This window comes from Ctenopharyngodon idella, chromosome 14 (genome assembly GCF_019924925.1).
Source record: "Ctenopharyngodon idella isolate HZGC_01 chromosome 14, HZGC01, whole genome shotgun sequence".
NCBI lineage: Eukaryota > Metazoa > Chordata > Actinopteri > Cypriniformes > Xenocyprididae > Ctenopharyngodon > Ctenopharyngodon idella.
In genome coordinates, this window is record NC_067233.1 from 30,684,307 (window position 1) to 30,702,999 (window position 18,693).

The 18,693-nt window shown below is 34.6% G+C and overlaps 1 protein-coding gene across 1 annotated transcript; it reads left to right on the forward strand.

The window, feature by feature from the left end:
- The first annotated feature begins 234 nt into the window (after nucleotides 1–234).
- On the forward strand, nucleotides 235–15,254 carry tbx22 (T-box transcription factor 22). Its single transcript, XM_051860372.1, has 8 exons — nucleotides 235–960; nucleotides 1,077–1,236; nucleotides 2,235–2,336; nucleotides 2,568–2,742; nucleotides 2,851–3,018; nucleotides 13,879–13,937; nucleotides 14,156–14,241; nucleotides 14,381–15,254. The coding sequence occupies exons 1-8, from the start codon at nucleotides 804–806 to the stop codon at nucleotides 14,884–14,886; spliced, it is 1,413 nt and encodes a 470-aa protein (XP_051716332.1). The 5' UTR covers nucleotides 235–803; the 3' UTR covers nucleotides 14,887–15,254.
- The last annotated feature ends 3,439 nt before the right edge of the window (nucleotides 15,255–18,693 follow it).

The window sequence follows — 18,693 nt, forward strand, 5'->3', positions numbered from 1 at the left end:
GTAATGTCCTCATAAGTCACCCTCTCATTGTAATACCTATGTCATACCCATGTCATTATACAAATTTGTGTCCTGATATGTCACAAAAACGCACACACACACACACACACACACACACACACACACACACAAATCTCCGGACAAGCATCTTCTTACTCGGACAAGCACAAGACAAGATTTAATGTCGAGCCATATATTTTCTATTTATATTCTCTCCTAGCCTATTTTTATTTATTAATATATTTGTTACTGACACAGAAAGTAAGAATTTTATTATCATCAGATGTAGCTTATTTGCACACTGCATCTAGATGATTTTGTTAAGCATGTATAGTGTTCATAGCAGAGGGCTCTCTCAACTTGTTACATTTTGCAGTTTGTTAACTGATAATATTTTGTAGGCTTTGCATACGTGCACCCCTCGAGCCTGAAACCACATTTCAGCGTTAAGAATTACATTTTGTCAAGACAGAAATCATAGCGTTTACATGTTATCTGACTGTTCAAGCGTCTAAAAAACAAAAAAAGAAAAAGAAAAAAGTACTGTTTGGGAGTTTCTTTACTTCAGTCCTCCTCTGAGATCCTATTGGTGCCTGTAAGTTTGAGAACAAGAGCATCTCCGTTCCCATAGGCAAAGGACAAGAGGATGAGAAATAAAGAGGTGAAGTGTAAACACGAACGCGCTTAGAGAACAGCGAGCAAGAGAGTGAAGAGGAGAGAAAGATCTATCGATTTATCCATACAAACTTTGACGATGCTGCTGACAGACTGACGGCGAAAGACTCATCTGATCTCTTTACAGAATGCAGGGAATCAGCACGCGAGCTCACGCAATTTCTGTGTATGCCTCTGGGAAAAGTTGCAAGAAGATGAAGGTGGAAAATATGAAGAATGAGAAGTTTCAGTATGTTTTGGAATATGACAGAGATACACCGACAGGAACTGTCATCGACCCACAGGGTTAGTGTCGCATATTTTGTGGGAGGGGGAAACATTTTAGCAGTGTTTGACAATTATTTTACTTGTTTGTGTTGAACGTTACCATTTGTGTAATCATGTTTTGAATACTTGTGAAGATCAGCGAAACGACAGGAAGAAAAAAAGCGTGAAGCTAAGAAAGCCTGCAGGGACAGAATCTGAAGCTGCGAGAGAAGTTCGAGTAGATCTTCAAGGATCTGACCTGTGGAAGAGATTTCATGAGATCGGCACAGAGATGATCATCACGAAAGTTGGGAGGTAGATGGCAATACAGGCCTATTATAGTTGTTCTAAAATCAATGATAATTTAGCCTAGCAGCAAATCAATACATTACAGCGACTATATTACAGCAAATAAGCTTGTGAAAAAGTAGAACCAAAACGGGGGTTTTACCTTGTTTTTAATGTTATGTTGGTGCTGTAAAACACAGTGTCACACTTTTTATACTGTATGACTGCAGAAAATTTTATAATAAAAAAAACTTGGGGAGTAAAACACTGTCCAAGAAATGTATAAACAAGCTTGACAGTGTGTAGGGCTAAGTGATAAGATTAGACTATACTTAATGTTGATTTCAGGTATGTTTATCTTTGATATTAGTTAGGGCTGGAATATGCTCACTACACAACTTTTAAAATCTGAACAGTTTTTAAATCACTATGGCATTGTAGACTTGCAAGGGAAAACCTGGACATTATACATGCCTGAGGATCACACACCACACTTTCAAGTTACACAATATATCCAAGCAAAAAGGTGTGTGTTTCTGTGCGAGTTTGTTGTGTTCAGAGTGAGTTGACAGACAGTCTGGTAGTGTGAAATCCTCAGCTGTTTAGTGTATGATGCCCCTTTTTTCACTGTAGCTTAACCATTCACAAAATCGGAGAGTGTAAGCCTAGTTTTTTTAAAACCAATTCAGATTTTAAAAGTCATGTAGTGTATTCCATTTTTTTTGTTGGCTTCCGACTGAATGAACTCATAGTCTGAAGCTGAAAAATATGTGCCCTTCATACACTGCATGATTTTCTGTGAAATCTGTCAACTCCATACCAAAAAAATCTACAGACTTTTTCTCACAGATGCAAATTGGAAAAAAATCGGGACAAAAGTTGTGTAGTTTGTGTGGCCTTTATTTTGACCTGTACTATAACAATGCAAACTGTATTAGACTATACAATATTTTTTATCTGTAATTAGCCAAATAGCTGTGGTAATGTCAGTGTCAGTGTTGACTGTGTATCTGTCATCTACTCAGGAGAATGTTCCCCTCTGTCCGAGTCAAGGTGCACAATCTGGATCCCTTCCAGCAATACTCCATTGCCATGGACATCATGCCTGTGGACTCAAAGAGATACAGGTATACTGTGGTCTGTCCTTCAGTCTGTGCTGATTAATTAAAAAAACATAAAGGTCAAAATAACATAAATGAAGATGATGAGAAATGTAAAAGATTGATGCAGATTATACAGATAAGTTGAATCCTGAATTATGAAATTGCATACATTTGCTTCAAATGATTAAATCTGTACTGATAAGAAGGAGTAATACTTAAAGAAATTCAAGTTATTGTTATTATCTTCTGTTTTAGGTATATATACCACAGCTCTCAATGGATGGTGGCTGGAAACACAGATCATTCATGTATCTCCCCTCATCTGTATGTCCACCCGGACTCGCCGTGTTCCGGAGAGAACTGGATGAGACAGGTGATTAGCTTTGATCGTGTCAAACTCACCAACAATGAGATGGATGACAAAGGCCATGTGAGTTCCCTTTCTTTCATTTGACTACCTCTACACTACAACATAAATCAATTACCAATAACACTTAAAAATAAATACTCAGTGTGTCCAATGTCATTTGAAATTCAGATAATCCTGAAGTCTATGCACAAGTACAAGCCACGCATACACGTTATTCTGCATAGTCCTCTTGAATGCGTGTCACAGACTCTACTATCACTGCCAACAGAGGGTGTGTACACCTTCTCCTTCCCTGAGACTCAGTTCACCACTGTCACAGCCTACCAAAACCAACAGGTAACTTATCTCAACAGTTCTGTTTTATCTTGGATTATTATAAATTGAGAGCAGAATGTGGAAATGTTTCATATGGTTCTGCTTTTATAGGAAAATTTGACAGAGTTGAATCCAAAAGTCTGGAACTACACTGAAATCTGTGGGGTTTTTTTTTCCCCATTTAAATCTTGAAACAAACAAAAGTTGTAGAATATTGTAAAACAGATAAGAAATTATGTGCCACAGAGAAAAAAAAAAAAAAAAAAACGTTGTGGAGACTGACCAACACGTATTTACAGTATACGGCAGTAAAACGTAAGTAACGTTCATAGTGACATGATCGCCTTGTCTTTAAAGGGTTAGGTTCACCCAAATATGAAAATTCTCTTATTAATTACTTACCCTCATGTCGTTACAAACCTGTCAGACATCCATTCATCTTTGGAACACAAATGAAGCTCTTTTTAATGAAATCTGAGAGCTTTCTGTTCCTCCATTGACAGAAGGGCTGTGCAATTAATCGTAATTTATTTTCGATTTCGATTTTTGCTTCCAACCTATATAAAAAAACAAGATAATTTAGGTAAAACGTTTGTTGTGCCGCTGCTGCATTCCGTCCAGATGACCTTTCCTTCGCATCAGTGCACTTTCGTTCTTCCCTAAAAGCCCAAACTTCCATTCAAATCAGCCAAATAAGCAAGTGTTGTAAAATGCGGTCTACTCTTGCTAAATTGCAGGACATGCCTGATATTAAACAGTCGTTAAAAGGGCATTAAGCTGTGAAAGAAATAAGCAAAGTATACTGTGGGCTTTGGATTCGCCTATAAACGGCCAAATAGCCTACACACAAAAATGTCAGAATACCTTTTTGGTAAGTATCCTATAACAGTATATTGGATCCGTGTATTCGGTCTTAAAGTGAGAGCAGCCCAATATTGCTGCTTTAGTGTGTAAAAACCTTTGTAGCTTTCATAAGGATTAATTTATATTTAATGTATAAGTGAAGACTATGCAGTGTTATTTTACATTTGATTACTTTATTCTAGAGATGCACCGATTGCAATTTTCTTGGCCAATTCCGATTTCCATTTTTTTTTTTTTTTTGTAAGTGTGACCTGCTGATGCTGGTTTTTGCCGATTCTGATGTTCTTTCTAAGAACTATAATTGACAGCATATACAAACAAAAATGTACTTTTCTTCCACACAGTTTTATTTTCATTAAAAAAACAAAAAAAAACAAAAAAAAAAAAAAGTAAAAAGTCAGTGATAAAATAAGAACAAATAAACAAATTGCAAACAAGAGCATAATTAAATGCAATAGTGTAAAGAGAGCTATGAAATAAACAAGTTTTTTAGGTGGGTCTAACAGTAGGTTATTATTCAGTTAAGAAATACTTCAGAAATGAAAGTAATCGTGTAAAATAACACTGGATAGTCTTCATTATAAAAATTAAATACAGATTAATGCTTAAAATTAAAGTTATATAGAGCAGAGAGTGATTTTCTTAGTTTTTTGTTCTTTGATTAATATGACAGACAGCAGCAGGAATATTAGACTGCTGTCACTTTAAGAGTTTATGCACAGACCCAAAATACTGTTACACAACTTGTGTTATCTGTGCAATAAAAGCACTATTTAAGACGAACGACTAAGAGGAGGCGGCTGTGTGTCACTTCGCCGTAAGAAAGAAGAGAGCGAGAACGCAGCTGACATTATTGCATGTGCCGCTAGCAATAAAACGGATCGGCTCGTAATCGGTAAGACGTGAGACTGACCGGCTAGTCACCGGTCCAGGCCGATAATGCGGGAAATCATCTGATTCTGGTCCCTGGCCGCTCAATTGGTGCATCTCTACCTTATTTAGTTTCTGCTGTAAGCTATTACTTATCTGAATACCACTGTTAGGCTATGTCTACATTAATCCGGAGACATTTGAAAACAGAGTTTTCATTTAATAATGCTCCTCAGTAGGGCTGCACGATATTGGAAAAAACTGACATTGCGATATTTTGTTTTTCTGCGATATATATTGCGGTATGAAAAAAAATTCACCAGATGACTTGAATAGCTCTATTTGGAAAGAATTAATCATTCTAGGATGATTAGGGTAATTTTGTAGGTGAGTGAATATGCATAGAAAATAATGAAGCACAAATATACAAATTAAATACATAGTGCTTTTTATTTTTTTAGGTAAGTCGAACAGTGTTCATGTACAGAAATTGAATAATCAAATGTAAAATAACACTGCATAGTCTTCACTGTATAAATTAAATATAATTAATCTGTATTAAAACTACAAAAGTGATTTTCTGTATTCTGTCACTTTAAGACCGAATGCGCGGCGCGGATCCAAAATAGTGTTACACATCCTTTCTCTTGTTTCGTTCTCCTAAACCATAAATCAATTGTGTTTACGAGGATAGTTGATCTTTTACATGCATTTTGACAATTTTTTTTTTTTGTTGCATGTATGTGTCCGTTCAGGCACAAATAGATGCGGAAGAGAACGGCATTCAGTCAGTGTTCATGTGCATCTGCGCGGCTCTGTGTGTGTGCGTATGTGTGCACAGAAAACAGCTGCACGTTCAGAATTAATTTCTCTTTTACATCTTCGTACACTCAAATGGTTTAAAATCTCTTGAATGTTCTAACTGACAGGACCTAAACACATTTAAATGATAAACTTCCATTGTCTGATGGTCAAACTTTGCAATTAATCAGAGAATCAACATGCGTTTTGAACTGTGGTGTCTGGTCCATACGGATTAATGATCCATATACTAGACATCCCACATCCTGCGATGTGACTATTTCGATGCTAAAGCGATATATCGTGCAGCGACACTAACGTTTTCCAAAAGTTGCTCATCCACACTGAAATGGCTGAAAACGCTTAAATCACCTTACTGCGCATGTGTAAAACATACTAAAAGCTCACAAGATGATGCAGACGGAGCAGATATATTAAAGTTCTCAGGCTATTCTTCTGGCACGATCATTTTATTAGCATAATATCGTATCACTCACTGTTGTGTCCAGGTCACGCTCAAAATCGGGTTTGAAACTAGGGATGCACCGATCCGGCTTTTTTTTGCTTCTGATACCGATCCGATACCTGGAATTCAGTATCGGCCGATACCGATCCGATATTCAAGTAATAATAAAAAAAAGTGCTAAATTGCCTAATAAACTGTATGCCTCACTTAGGGCTGTGACGGTCGGCATGACAGTCTCCAGAATAAAATGAAAACAATGCGTTTGATTACACGCACCCAGTTTGTCCATTTTATTATATATTATAATACGTATACTTACATAATTAAGTTTCTAATCCATTTCGTTTTGTTTTAAATAGTTTGTTTTATTTTTCTTGCTGCTGACTGAAGTTTATGGTCAACGAATTTCTGAGGTAGCCTATATACGTGACATTGTTTGCAACACTGATTGAACTGACGTGATACAGATTTCGGTAAGCTACTGCAACTTTCAACACATTTTTTGATTTTCATTCATTTTTATTTCCTTCTGTAAAGTAGTAAAGAGGAAGAGATGGTCGCGTTCACTCACGATCCTCAAAAAGTGTTCAAGATGAAAACTGAAAAGTGACGCAGTCTTTACCTTTCTTTCCATAATACTTTCTTTTCATAATATAAATAAATACATAGCCATTTTGTTTATCCTATAAGTTTGTGAATAAATATGAAACTGTGGACGAAATCAGAAGCTATTAAATGTCTTATCATTAAAATATAAAAATGAAAATGATGCATGGTAATAATTATGACGGTATTTTTACGATCCTGTCCGTCAAAATGACGGCGAAAGTCTAACGCAACCTCATATATCGAAAGTCTATAGTGTAACAACTGTAAATAAACCAATAGCTTCACTAGCTCGGTAGACATTCAGAATAAACAGGAGTCCAGCTGATTCCTTCATCCATGACTCATGGCTTGTTTTTCATGAATGTTTGAGTCATATAACTAAATATATTTATATATAAATATAGGCTATACTATAAAATTAAAAGACATTTCTTTTAAATTTATAGCGGAGTTTTTTTTTTAATGAGGCAGCAACATATGATAGATAGGACAGAACAAAAAAAAAAAAAATGCTATTAACAATCTTTCATTGCGCAAAAGTATTATAATATGAACGGCTCCCATACAGAGCGGCACAAAGCGCTATGCGCATCCCGTGTGCAGAATGATGCGCGATCCCTATTTGAAACGCAACTGTAATCATATTTTGCCATGCAGGACTCCAAATGTTAGTAAATTCATCTTTACAGGGATGTAATATGAAGATTCTACAAAGGAGCATTTATCTTGAGCAATACTGTTAATGTAAATAGCAGGCACAACAATGTCGGTATAACTATAGATATCTATGGGTACAATATGCGTCACATGACTAAACATGCATCATAGTTTTCAAATACCTCAGTTTTCCCCATCCACACTACAACGTGAAAACTGCGTTTTCAAATTTATTAACTTTGGAGAGCCTTTTCAAAAATCTCTGTTTTCCTCGACAAAACCGTCGTCTCAGGGTGGACGGAAGGCAAAAACGGAGAAAAAGACGAAAACGTATTAGTGTGTTTTCAAACGAAAACGTATTAGTATGGACAAGGCCTTAGTACATCTTCCTGAAAAACTGATGTGTAATGATGTAACGATGTATCAATACCCTCATGTCACGATTCTATACATATCACGATACTGAACTCACAATACGATATTATTGCGATACTTCAAGGCATATACCACAATACATATTGTTGCATTTGTGTATTGCGATATATTGTGAAACAAATCGTTACACACATAATGTTTATTTAATTTTGTTCTTATTGTATTGCTGACTGTTTACTTGTCTTCTGTAACTGTTTTGAGGACCTTTTACTTAAATTAGTTAACCTAGTATTAGTGCACGCACTTTGGCAGTGTGCCAGTCAGCACAAGCACTGCACCGAGTTCCTTTTCAGGATATATTGTGCTTTAACATCAAGCATGTCCCGCTCTTTATACTCTCATTCATGCATTTCATCACTCTGAAGTGTCAATAGTGCTATATATTTACGTACCACAAAATACACGACATAGCAAAATCACTAATGATAGAAATTTTATACCATAGTAACAATATATATCGTCATACCGCCCAGCCCTACTGTGACTCCAGTGAATGAAAGTCTTACGGGTTTGGAACAACATGAGTGTGAGTAATTAATGACAGAATTTTTATTTTTGGGTGAACTAAACCTTTAAGCAACTTTCTTGCAATAAACCAACCAAATCTCATAAGAAAACATAACTATTTTATGTTTTGGTGAAATAGTGGCGAATTCATATGAATTAGTATGATTTGATTAGTACATAAATTTATGATTTGTAGTAGAAAAATTAGCATGAAGGTCCAGCTCTAACCCCACCCCGAAACCTAACTGTTTGTAAGGCGTAAGCAGATCAAACAAAAATGTATGAATGAGATTGTATAAATATAAATTCACCACCAAGTCACCAAAATAGTTGTGATTGCCATGACAATGTTGAATTAACAGATTTCAGTTGTCCATATACATGAGTTGTAAAAAATCTGACATTAATTTGCAGAACATACTCTACCTACGTGACGTGATTGATGGTGTAGTTCTATGTAATGATATAGTTCTATATTGTTAAACCAGTATCAAGCGATAGATCTGCGACAAAGTTAACATGGTTTCAGGAAACAGTCTACTTAGCTAGTTAATTTCTACAATGATGCAACTGATGTGGCATGGAGAACTATTGATTTTTTCCCATTGTTCCCATTGTATGGGAAACACAGTGATAGGGAGGGAACAGGAATGCAACAGTCAGGTTCTGGAAGTAAAAATACAATTAAAATAATGAAAATATAATAATAAACTTTATTTTTAGCACCTTTCATACAAGAAATGCAACTCAAAGAGCATTTCAATAAGCACCAAGTACTTCACATGAAAACATAATTAATATAACAAGACTAAAGATCAAACCTACTTTATAACGATAATAAAAGAAGATAAAATTTATATGTATAAAATGCATAACAAAAAAAAAAAAGAAATTAATACCAAGTAATAATAAATAAGACACCATAATACATTGAATGCTTCAGAAAAGCTATTTGCTATTTAAAAGCTGTTGATATAGTATTCTTTATTGAAATGAGTACAGGGAAACTTTACAAGCAGGGGTGTTTTTTCTGTACATCAGGAGTAATTAGGGGGTAATGGGAATGCGATGCGACCGCAAAGGGCACTTTCACTTTCACGATCAAAGGGGCAGGGGCTCAAGCCCCTCTGTGCACGCCACTGTTTTGAAGTGCCCATGATAACAATATCGTGCATATTCATTATCGTGATATATCACATTACCGAATATCGGCACATGTCTATTAAGTATACTTAAGTATAATATCAAGTATATGTAGTAAATATATGAATATCAATGTACTAGTAGTATACTTGTAAGTGTACTATTTCAGTACTACTTGGAACTAAATTTGCCCACTTTTTAGTGTATAAAAGTATACTTTTAAGTACACTTCAAGTATAACAGTAGTAAACTTTCAATACACAAACCCCCAGTTTCACAGACAAGGCTTAAGACAAGTCCAGACTAAAATGCATGTTTGAGTTGTTTTAACTGAAAGCAACTTGCACTGACATATCTTGAAATATGTCAATGCCACAGTTTTGTCTCAAGATGCACTTTATGTTTTTTCTAAGAGATGTTTATAAAAGATACTTAAATGTCCTACTTGAACTAGGCCTAATCCTGGCTTAGCCTAAGCCCTGTCTGTGAAACCAGGCCAAATATTTTACAGCTTAAGTTTTTTGTTTGTACTGCAACTATACCTATAAGTGAACTTACTGAAAATTCACTAGTTAAATACTTTTACAGCACATTTTTTTAGTTTATTAAAGTACACTTTGAAGTATACTCTCAGTAAACTACTAGTTTTATACTTGAAATATACCTTGTACTGAAATATAACTGTACTTTAACTCTTTCCCCATCAGAGTTTTTTTTTTAAGTTACCAGCCATTTTTTATCATGTTTATGACCCTCATTTCATACATTTTGTTGTATGAATATCTGAACATGAGAAAGAAAGAAAGAAAGAAAGAAAGAAAGAAAGAAAGAAAGAAAGAAAGAAAGAAAGAAAGAAAGAAAGAAAGAGACAAAAGAAAGAACAGATCCTCGGCTTAAAAAACAACAATTTTAACAACATTTAAAAATCTGAAGTTGTTCAATTCCTAAAATGTATATATATATACATAAATCATGCAATTAGCTAACAATTTAATAATTTAAACATGTATTAATTAAGGCAGAAACAATGAGCTCATTGAAGTAATTAATACATGTTAACAAATTATTAGGATTAGCATTGGTGCATGTTGATCCAGAGTTGCGTCATCTGAAGTCCTCACAGGAGTTGGCGCCGTCTCCTCACAGGTGTTAAGGCTGTAATACAATCCACTGAAGTCAAGTTGCAGAACCCAGGTGCAGTTTTATTAAACTCCAAAACGTGACCAAAATACAAAATAAACTAAGACTTGACTTGGCATAGCTTGGCTTGGCTTGGCTTGGCTTAGTTTAGCTTAGCTTAGGCAGTCCACTAGTTTCTATAGCAATATCAGCTGCTTTGTTAAAAAAAAAAAAAAAAGTACATTAAAGCTAAAATCCAACCTGAATGATGACAATCCTTTTAACAGTTTATTTTACAGACTTTGTGTTTAAGTCTTTCACTTTTTTCACAAAACCTTTGCTCTCTAGAAACCCAGTCAGTTTGGGTTAAAATTCTTTGAAGTTCAAGTATAAGCATTATAAACACTGAATTAATACCAACATATGAAATTAAATTAAGGACATGTATCAGAAAAATTGGGAAGGTTGGACAATAAATATTTAACAGAATATAACAGCTTGACAGAAACTGTTTTTGCAGTGTTGTCTTATATTAATATCCGTTAAAGCAAGACTATGTAAACAAAAAAACACAGCCACTGTGACCAAAAGTGGCAATTATGGGATAACAGATACAGCAATGCATCATTCTATAAGATCATCATGTTTGTAGCATGATCCAGGGGATTAAAACGTATTTCAGACCTAGTGGAGTAATTTACTATTACTGTATTACTCCACTATCTGCCTATATACGTTTTAATCCCCTGGATCATGCTACAAACATGATGATCTTAACTTTATTAATTATTAATTTATTAATTTACTATTAATAGTAAATATGTAAAGTTGCATAAAATGGAAATACTCAATAAAGTAGGCTAACTACGTTACCTCAGATGTGTAATGGTTGGATTCCACAACTGATCACATAAAACATATATAGGTTAAGACAATACAACATTTACTGTAGGTGTCATAAAATTTACTGAACTTGAGAAATTTTCTATTGTGTTTCTGATTTGGCTGTGAGATTTGCCGATTTTGGGTCTGTAAGATGTGATGGATTCTATTGTCCAGTTGGCATTTTCACCCCAAAATGGCTGCCGCACTACCGAAGCGCCTCCTCGTGGCTGTTACCCAAAAAGCCTCTTGGGTTCTATACTCTTTGACTTCATGCAGCGCTGCAGTGCATGCCGGTAAGAAATTTTGTCCGACTTGAGACAGCGCCGACGGCATGTGACTGTGACGTATGGCATCAAAGTACCCCGAGAGCGATTCGAGAGCAGTCGGATGAGTCAGCCAGCGGAGTTTCTCAAGAGCGGCTGCACAAGCTCTGATGAAGACACAGCTGTTCCTCGATTGGCCGAATTCACCGCATGACAACAATCACGTGTGTTTCATGTTTATTCTGAAAACTTTAGTGCCACTAATGGTCACAAATCTGTATTTTATAACAATTAAAGCTCTTTTCATGTAGTCACGATGTTATATTGTGCCATGTTTATCAAAATAAAACTGATAAAAAAACGTAGACCCCACTACATTGGTATTTAAATAATAGATATGCTTATGTTGAACTTTATTCTTGTAAAAACAGAAGCTGTAAGCAGTACATAAAGTATTGAATGAAAATGCCTATGAAACATCTTTGTATTAGTCAAAAATTACATTTCAGCTGTGATAATGTATGCAAACGCAGCGCGAGGGTCACTACGGGAAGCAGAAAGTGTCCGACTTCACGTATCCGTTTTCAGCTCCTCCCCGTATGTTTGTTACATAAGAACATCTTTTGCAAGACTGGAGTCTCTTTAAGCATAAACAGACCCACACAATGAACGAGCTTGCACCACATTGATGTGTTTCACTGACCCTTCGTGTTCTGAGAAGTGACTTGATATATTCTTCCAGTCATTGGATCCTGATGTAAAGGCCCTCTGATTTTGGAAAATAGTTTACTATAGACAGTTGAATTTGATGGGAAGCACATTAACTTAGATGAACCTCTTCATTTGTCTTCTTTCTGTAGAAGTGCCCCCTTGTCAAACTCCTGCACAGTTCCATTTCTTAACTACTCTGACAACACTCTAATATTTTGAACAGGTTAGTTGAAGCAAATTAGTCCTGAACACTTCCATTTGCTGACCATTCTGCAGGATCAAAGCAATTTGTTATTCACAATCTATTTTATTTTATCTTTTTTTTTCCATGTAGAAACAAACCACCCATGGTCCTATTTGCTTCTTTTAGTTATTCTGTGCTATCTTCTTCTTTTTCTTTTACAAGCTCCCGGTGTCCCAGACATTTGCTTCTGCATGCCCACATCACATGTAGAGTGCTGATGAGTACAAATAATTATTGGTAGCTTACATACAAAAAAAGAAAAAGGAAAAAAAAGTATTTTAAAACTCTTTATTATTTTGCTCTGTTGTATAGTTATTATCTCACTCTTCTTGTAATTTTATTATAATGTGTATTATTTTTTTCTTTATTTAGTAAAAACCTCACCCATATTATAATTAGAATAATACCAATTGCTACAAACACACTAACACAAGTTCTAAGTTTTCCTTTTCATTCTTTTACACATTCCATCCTACAGATACTATAAACCCTGGAATCTGTAATGCTATGGAAATTCATTCTGATTCCAGCATATTATGTTAAAACAAATTTTTCCCAGATGCACCTGTAAATCAGCAGGGCAGTAGACCTGAAATTACACAGCAGAATTTGGGAGTTGTTCCTGAAAGACATTTACAAAAATGTTCTAAAAACAAGAAACCACAAGACAGACTGCCTGACAGAGTGACATGACTTTTCATCAAGGTCTTGTCTTTAAAAAAAAAATTGTATCAGCCAAGGCTGATATAACTATATAAATCTATACAAAACTATGAAGGTTTATTTTTTTTCCTTTTTTTTTTTTTTTTTTTTTGGATAGAGCCATTATGTGGTGTAAAATTGGTAAAATTATTGGTCTTTATATACATATATATATATATATATATACACACCTTGAACATTTCATTCATTAATACAGTTTATTCACTATACTTTAAAAAAAAATGGAAATAAAATATGACAAGATCTCAGAGTTAAACTGTGTCAGGAAAAATTTATCTTAATTATGTTAGATAGCACTTAAGCAAAACATGGTCAGGTCAAAGTGTCTGAATAATTTTTGGTTGCAATTTTTTATCAATTTTACTGGTTGTCCACTGTATGAAGAATTTTTGGGTGTAATATGTCACAGTTTACTTTATTTTGCTATCGTCACTTACATAAATGAACTACAGTGTCCTTCACTCACTAAAAATATATAAAAAATGTCAAAAATGTCTGAATAATTTTTGGTTTGACTATATATATATATATATGCACCTTTCTTGCTAAAGTGACTTATTGTGTTTTTTCTGGTACCTTTCAAGATAACAAAACTGAAGATTGACAGGAATCCTTTTGCCAAGGGCTTCAGGGAACGAAATGGGTAATGGATGTTGTTATTTGTATATTGATATTACATGGTATTACATATTATATAAACTATTGATATTACATATATTTGCAAAACTATGAAAGAGCCTACCTTGAGGCTATTACATTAGCAGAGTCATCTAAAATATAGAAAGTATAATAACTGTATTTTATGACTTTCAGATATTTTATGAATTTCTCACCCTCTCTGTCTTCTACAATGCATTTTAGGGGTGTGTTGGGTGGGATTCTGGAGTCATACTCATGGCACAGTCCCTTTAACCTCGATTTCAAATCTTTTGCTATGGAGCTACAAGGTAAAAATTTATAATTCAAAATATTTAATTATTTTATTTCAGTTTAAATATTTCTTTTTAGTAATGGAGGAAAGTTTTGATAGCTAAACAGGTAGTAAATACATTTTTATATATAAATATTTCTTTTTATTCACTGCAGGCAGATGTTATGGATCTTCAGCAAGCTTCGATATCACCTCATCAATGACATCCTTCCTGCCCAGCTCCTTTGCTCAAGCAGTCCATCCTATCACATTCTCAAGCCCTCAATGCTGCAAGATTTTCCCTTCAAACAGTTTTCAAACATACAGAGCCTATTGCAACATTTGCCTGGGCAAACTTAATAGTTACACTGGCTTGCGACCCATGTTAGACCTTCCCTTCATGACTAATAAAAAGAAAGGAGACATCTGTAGGAGTCACTGGCTCCATGATTCCACCACCACAAGTACTTCTGTGCATCCTATCCATAACATTTCGGCTGGATGGACCTCTGGACACTATCAATCTAAAAATGAAAATATGGCATCAGCCTTTGTGTCACCCTACAGCTACAGTTTCCCCATGAGGCACCAATTCTCTACTGTTGCTCATTTAAAACTGGCTCATGGTGAGAGCCCTGTTCACCAAATGCCCATGATCTCCTCAAACTGTTACTGTCCCTGACTCCAAACCTGTCAAAACCCATACTCTAGAACTGCAAGCCCAGTTGTCTAAATTAGAAAAAAAAAAAAAAGTTCATAAAACTCAAAACAGTGAAACAATTCAGATTACTTAAAATGTGTCAGTTTTGTGAAAAACTGAAAAGAAAGTTCTAAATACTCATAAAAGTTAATTTGATTGAACTAATTTGTTTAATTCAAGTTTACCCTACTCAAGCCAATTATTTTGAGCATTAGGGTTTACAGTGCTACTTGTATTTACTGTAAATAGGTGCAATTTTTCTGTATCTGCCCTCTTATACCAAATGTACCAAAATGAAACAAAAACTATTTACCCCCTTTTAATAAATGTGACCCTGGATCACAAAACCAGTCATAAGTGTCAATTTTTTGAAAAATCATCTGAAAGCTGAATAAATAAGTTTTCCATTGGTTTGTTAGGATAGGACAATATTTGGCTGAGATACAACAGATTTTTGAAAATCTGGAATCTGAGGGTGCAAAACAAAATCAAAATATTGAGAAAATCACCTTTAAAGTTGTCCAAATGAAGTCCTTAGTAATAAATATCCACTCACAAAAATAAATTTTTGATATATTTACAGTAGGAAATTTACAAAATATCTCCATGGAACACGATCTTTACTTAATATCCTAATGATTTTTGGCATAAAAGAAAAATCGATCATTTTCACCCATACAATATTGTTAGCTATTGCTACAAATATACCTGTGCTACTTGTGACTGGTTTTGTGGTCCAGGGTCACAAATATAAATACGATAAAAATAAATGAATATATAAATACTATAATATTGTTAAAATTAACAACAGCCAAAACTAGATTCAATTGCTATTTACTTTAAGATATAATAATCAGCTTTGAGATGTATGCAAACATTTAAATTGTACATAAGGGAATTTTTATATCTACTTTCTAATGATACTGTATGTTTCTACCCCAGTTAGTTGTTGAAATATAATAATTTAAACAGTGGCTGTCATTTAACGTTTTCATGTTTATTCAAACATACATTAATTAAGACACAAACAGGTTAAGTAAAAATGTAATGATATATAATACATATATTCTAAAAAAAAAAAAAAACTTCTCTCTGGAGTTAATTTCTCTAGTGAAGTAACGAGTTTATAGACTTTCCTGAGGTGAACAGCATTACATGAAATGTTCACAAGCTGTTTTATGGATGTCTTTCTGCAGTTGAAACAATCAAATTAGGCACGATACATTTCAATAAGTTGCATCTTTCGACATACTTTCTCTGATGTTAATTCATGTTTATTTCGTGCTATAACTCGTAAAGTGGGAGAGATGACCTGTTTACACTTGAATAGATATGCAGCTATCTAACTAACAAAAAATATTTTAAGAACGTTTTGTTAATGTTCCATTAAGTTAGGAATATGTTACTTCTAAATTTTCTCTGAATGTTCTTTTTTTAAAATGTTTTTCTTGGTTTTTAAATTTAAGGGAACATTCCAATTCGTCATTCTGCAAACATTATTAGAATGTTACTTTTGAATGTTCTCTGAACATTCTTAAACTAGTAGCATTTAAAAAGACGTTAGACAAACATCCAACTAGAACCTTTTAGAAAAATATGCTCCATGAATGCTGTATAAATAATGTTTTTGTGCTAACGTTTTGAGAGCATCATTATCCATGCTGGATTGAACAGTACAGTGAAGGTAAATGTAGTGTTGTACAGTGTAGATAGTGTTGTACTGTTTATCATTTTGAAATTGCTTAGCCACTATGGCTAAAAGCCATCTGCAAAATAAGTATATGCAAAAGAAATTATTCTCTCCTGATGGAAACCTCAACCCAGGAGGGAAAGGGGGCAGTGATTTGGTCCACTTGAACCACCCCCTGTGCTTGTCTTTGGCCTTGTCAACTTCCTGTATGTGACATTTATCCATTTGATCCATCTGATCCACGTCCCTCTCACTGGAACACTTTAGGTCTCAGGATCAGGTGGCCGAGCCAAACAGGTGATTTAGAGCCGCTCTGTGTCTACTCCACTTTGAAGTGCCTCTGTGAGGTCAGTGCAGTCAGGTGGCTGCAGATGTTGCTGTCAGTCTAAAAGCTGACAAGCAGGATGTGTTCAGCATGCCCCTTCCCCTTGTGCAGGTAATTGATTTCAGGGCACATGCCCCCTCCCACCTTGTTCGGTGAGTGTTTAGAGTCCACAGCCTGGCCTGTGGTGCGCTGTCAATGGTAATTCAATTAGAGACGCAAGAGTGTGACTAACTGCAACCTGCCAAGGAACTTTCCATATGTGTGTTTTTACCCCTCTCACCCACCACAAGCTGACACACACACATACTTAGGCTGATGTAGCTGTTGCATGTCCTTAGACAGACACATGCTATGCTGAACAATCTCACCTTGTACTGTTTTGGACCATTATGTTTTTTTTTTTTTTTTTTTTTTTTTTTTTTTTGTATTGTGACATTATGTTAGAAAAGTGTTCAAAAAGTGAGCACATTTAAACCTTTTTTTTTTTTTTTTTTTTTTTTTTTTGTGAAATATGGCCTGGGCATTTATTCTGACATAAAATGGTATCATAGCCTTAATGTTGGTGAATCTGCATGGAGATTACACAAAGGCATCATCAATGATGCAAAATCATGAGGTGAAAAGGGTATATCCAGGAGACTGCTTCAGTGGGAATTTCTTGTGAAAGAACAAGCTTTAAATACACTTTTCAATCAATGTTATGCACCTAGTTCCTTGAATATCGAAATCCACAAAAAGGAGGTACTGTTAGATCCTTTTTTTATATATTTGGCTCCTAAACTATAGACTTCTTAGCATCTTTCAGGACTCAGACACACTCTATTAGTTTAGGTCAAGAGTTATTATTTCAGTCAAGCACACACCTAATCAATTAATTCATACCTCACAGCTCATAATTATGATGCGTTATTCAGGTACTCTTGAACAAAATACACCTCTCATACCATTTCCATTTAAATTTGCTTTAAAATGAATGGCATTTCTACAAGATAATCTTAAGAACATCTAAGTGTACTCAACTGTGCTTTTTTGAGACACCATGAATATGAACTAAAATGTGCTTTTAACATTATCTCTGTATTAAAAATGTTTTTAGTTAGCACTTGAACTAACTAACAGTAGACTTGAACCCATCTTTCATACGCAGTGTACTACAAGTTATACGATACAGAGATAGTATGTTAAAAATCACGTTTTAGTTCATATTCACGGTGTCTCAAAATAGCACAGTTGAGTACACTTAGATGTTCTTAAGATTATCTTAAGAAGTACTAAAGAAGAATTTTTAGTATATTAAGTAAAAAATGAGTGCGTGAAAATAGAGCACTTTAAGTACATTATGGAAGTGTCCTTTTTTTCATCTTAGCTGAAAAACCTATTGCACACCTTCTGTTGTCTGAGTGATAGTTTATACTTTTTTAGCAAGTAAAAGGCCTTTTAGTATAATTGTAAAAATATTCCCCTTCAGGTCATGGTTCTTTGTCTCTCATGTGTCTTTTTGCTGTGAAATCTTTAATTATTTTTATAAAGTAAATGTAAGAATAACTTATATTTTTAGTAATATTTCAAGATCAAGATTTCAAGAACACTTTGGCTACTGGACTGAAGCATCTTTACTTATGCATCAGTTTTTAGAAAAATCATGTTAAAATGTATCAAATATGATCCATCAAGATTTAATGTTCATTTCATCAGGAATGTTTATTTGTTCATCTCTCAATCATCATTGTATTGCATTGCATTATATGTTTTGCACATTTTTTGTCTTCTTTAT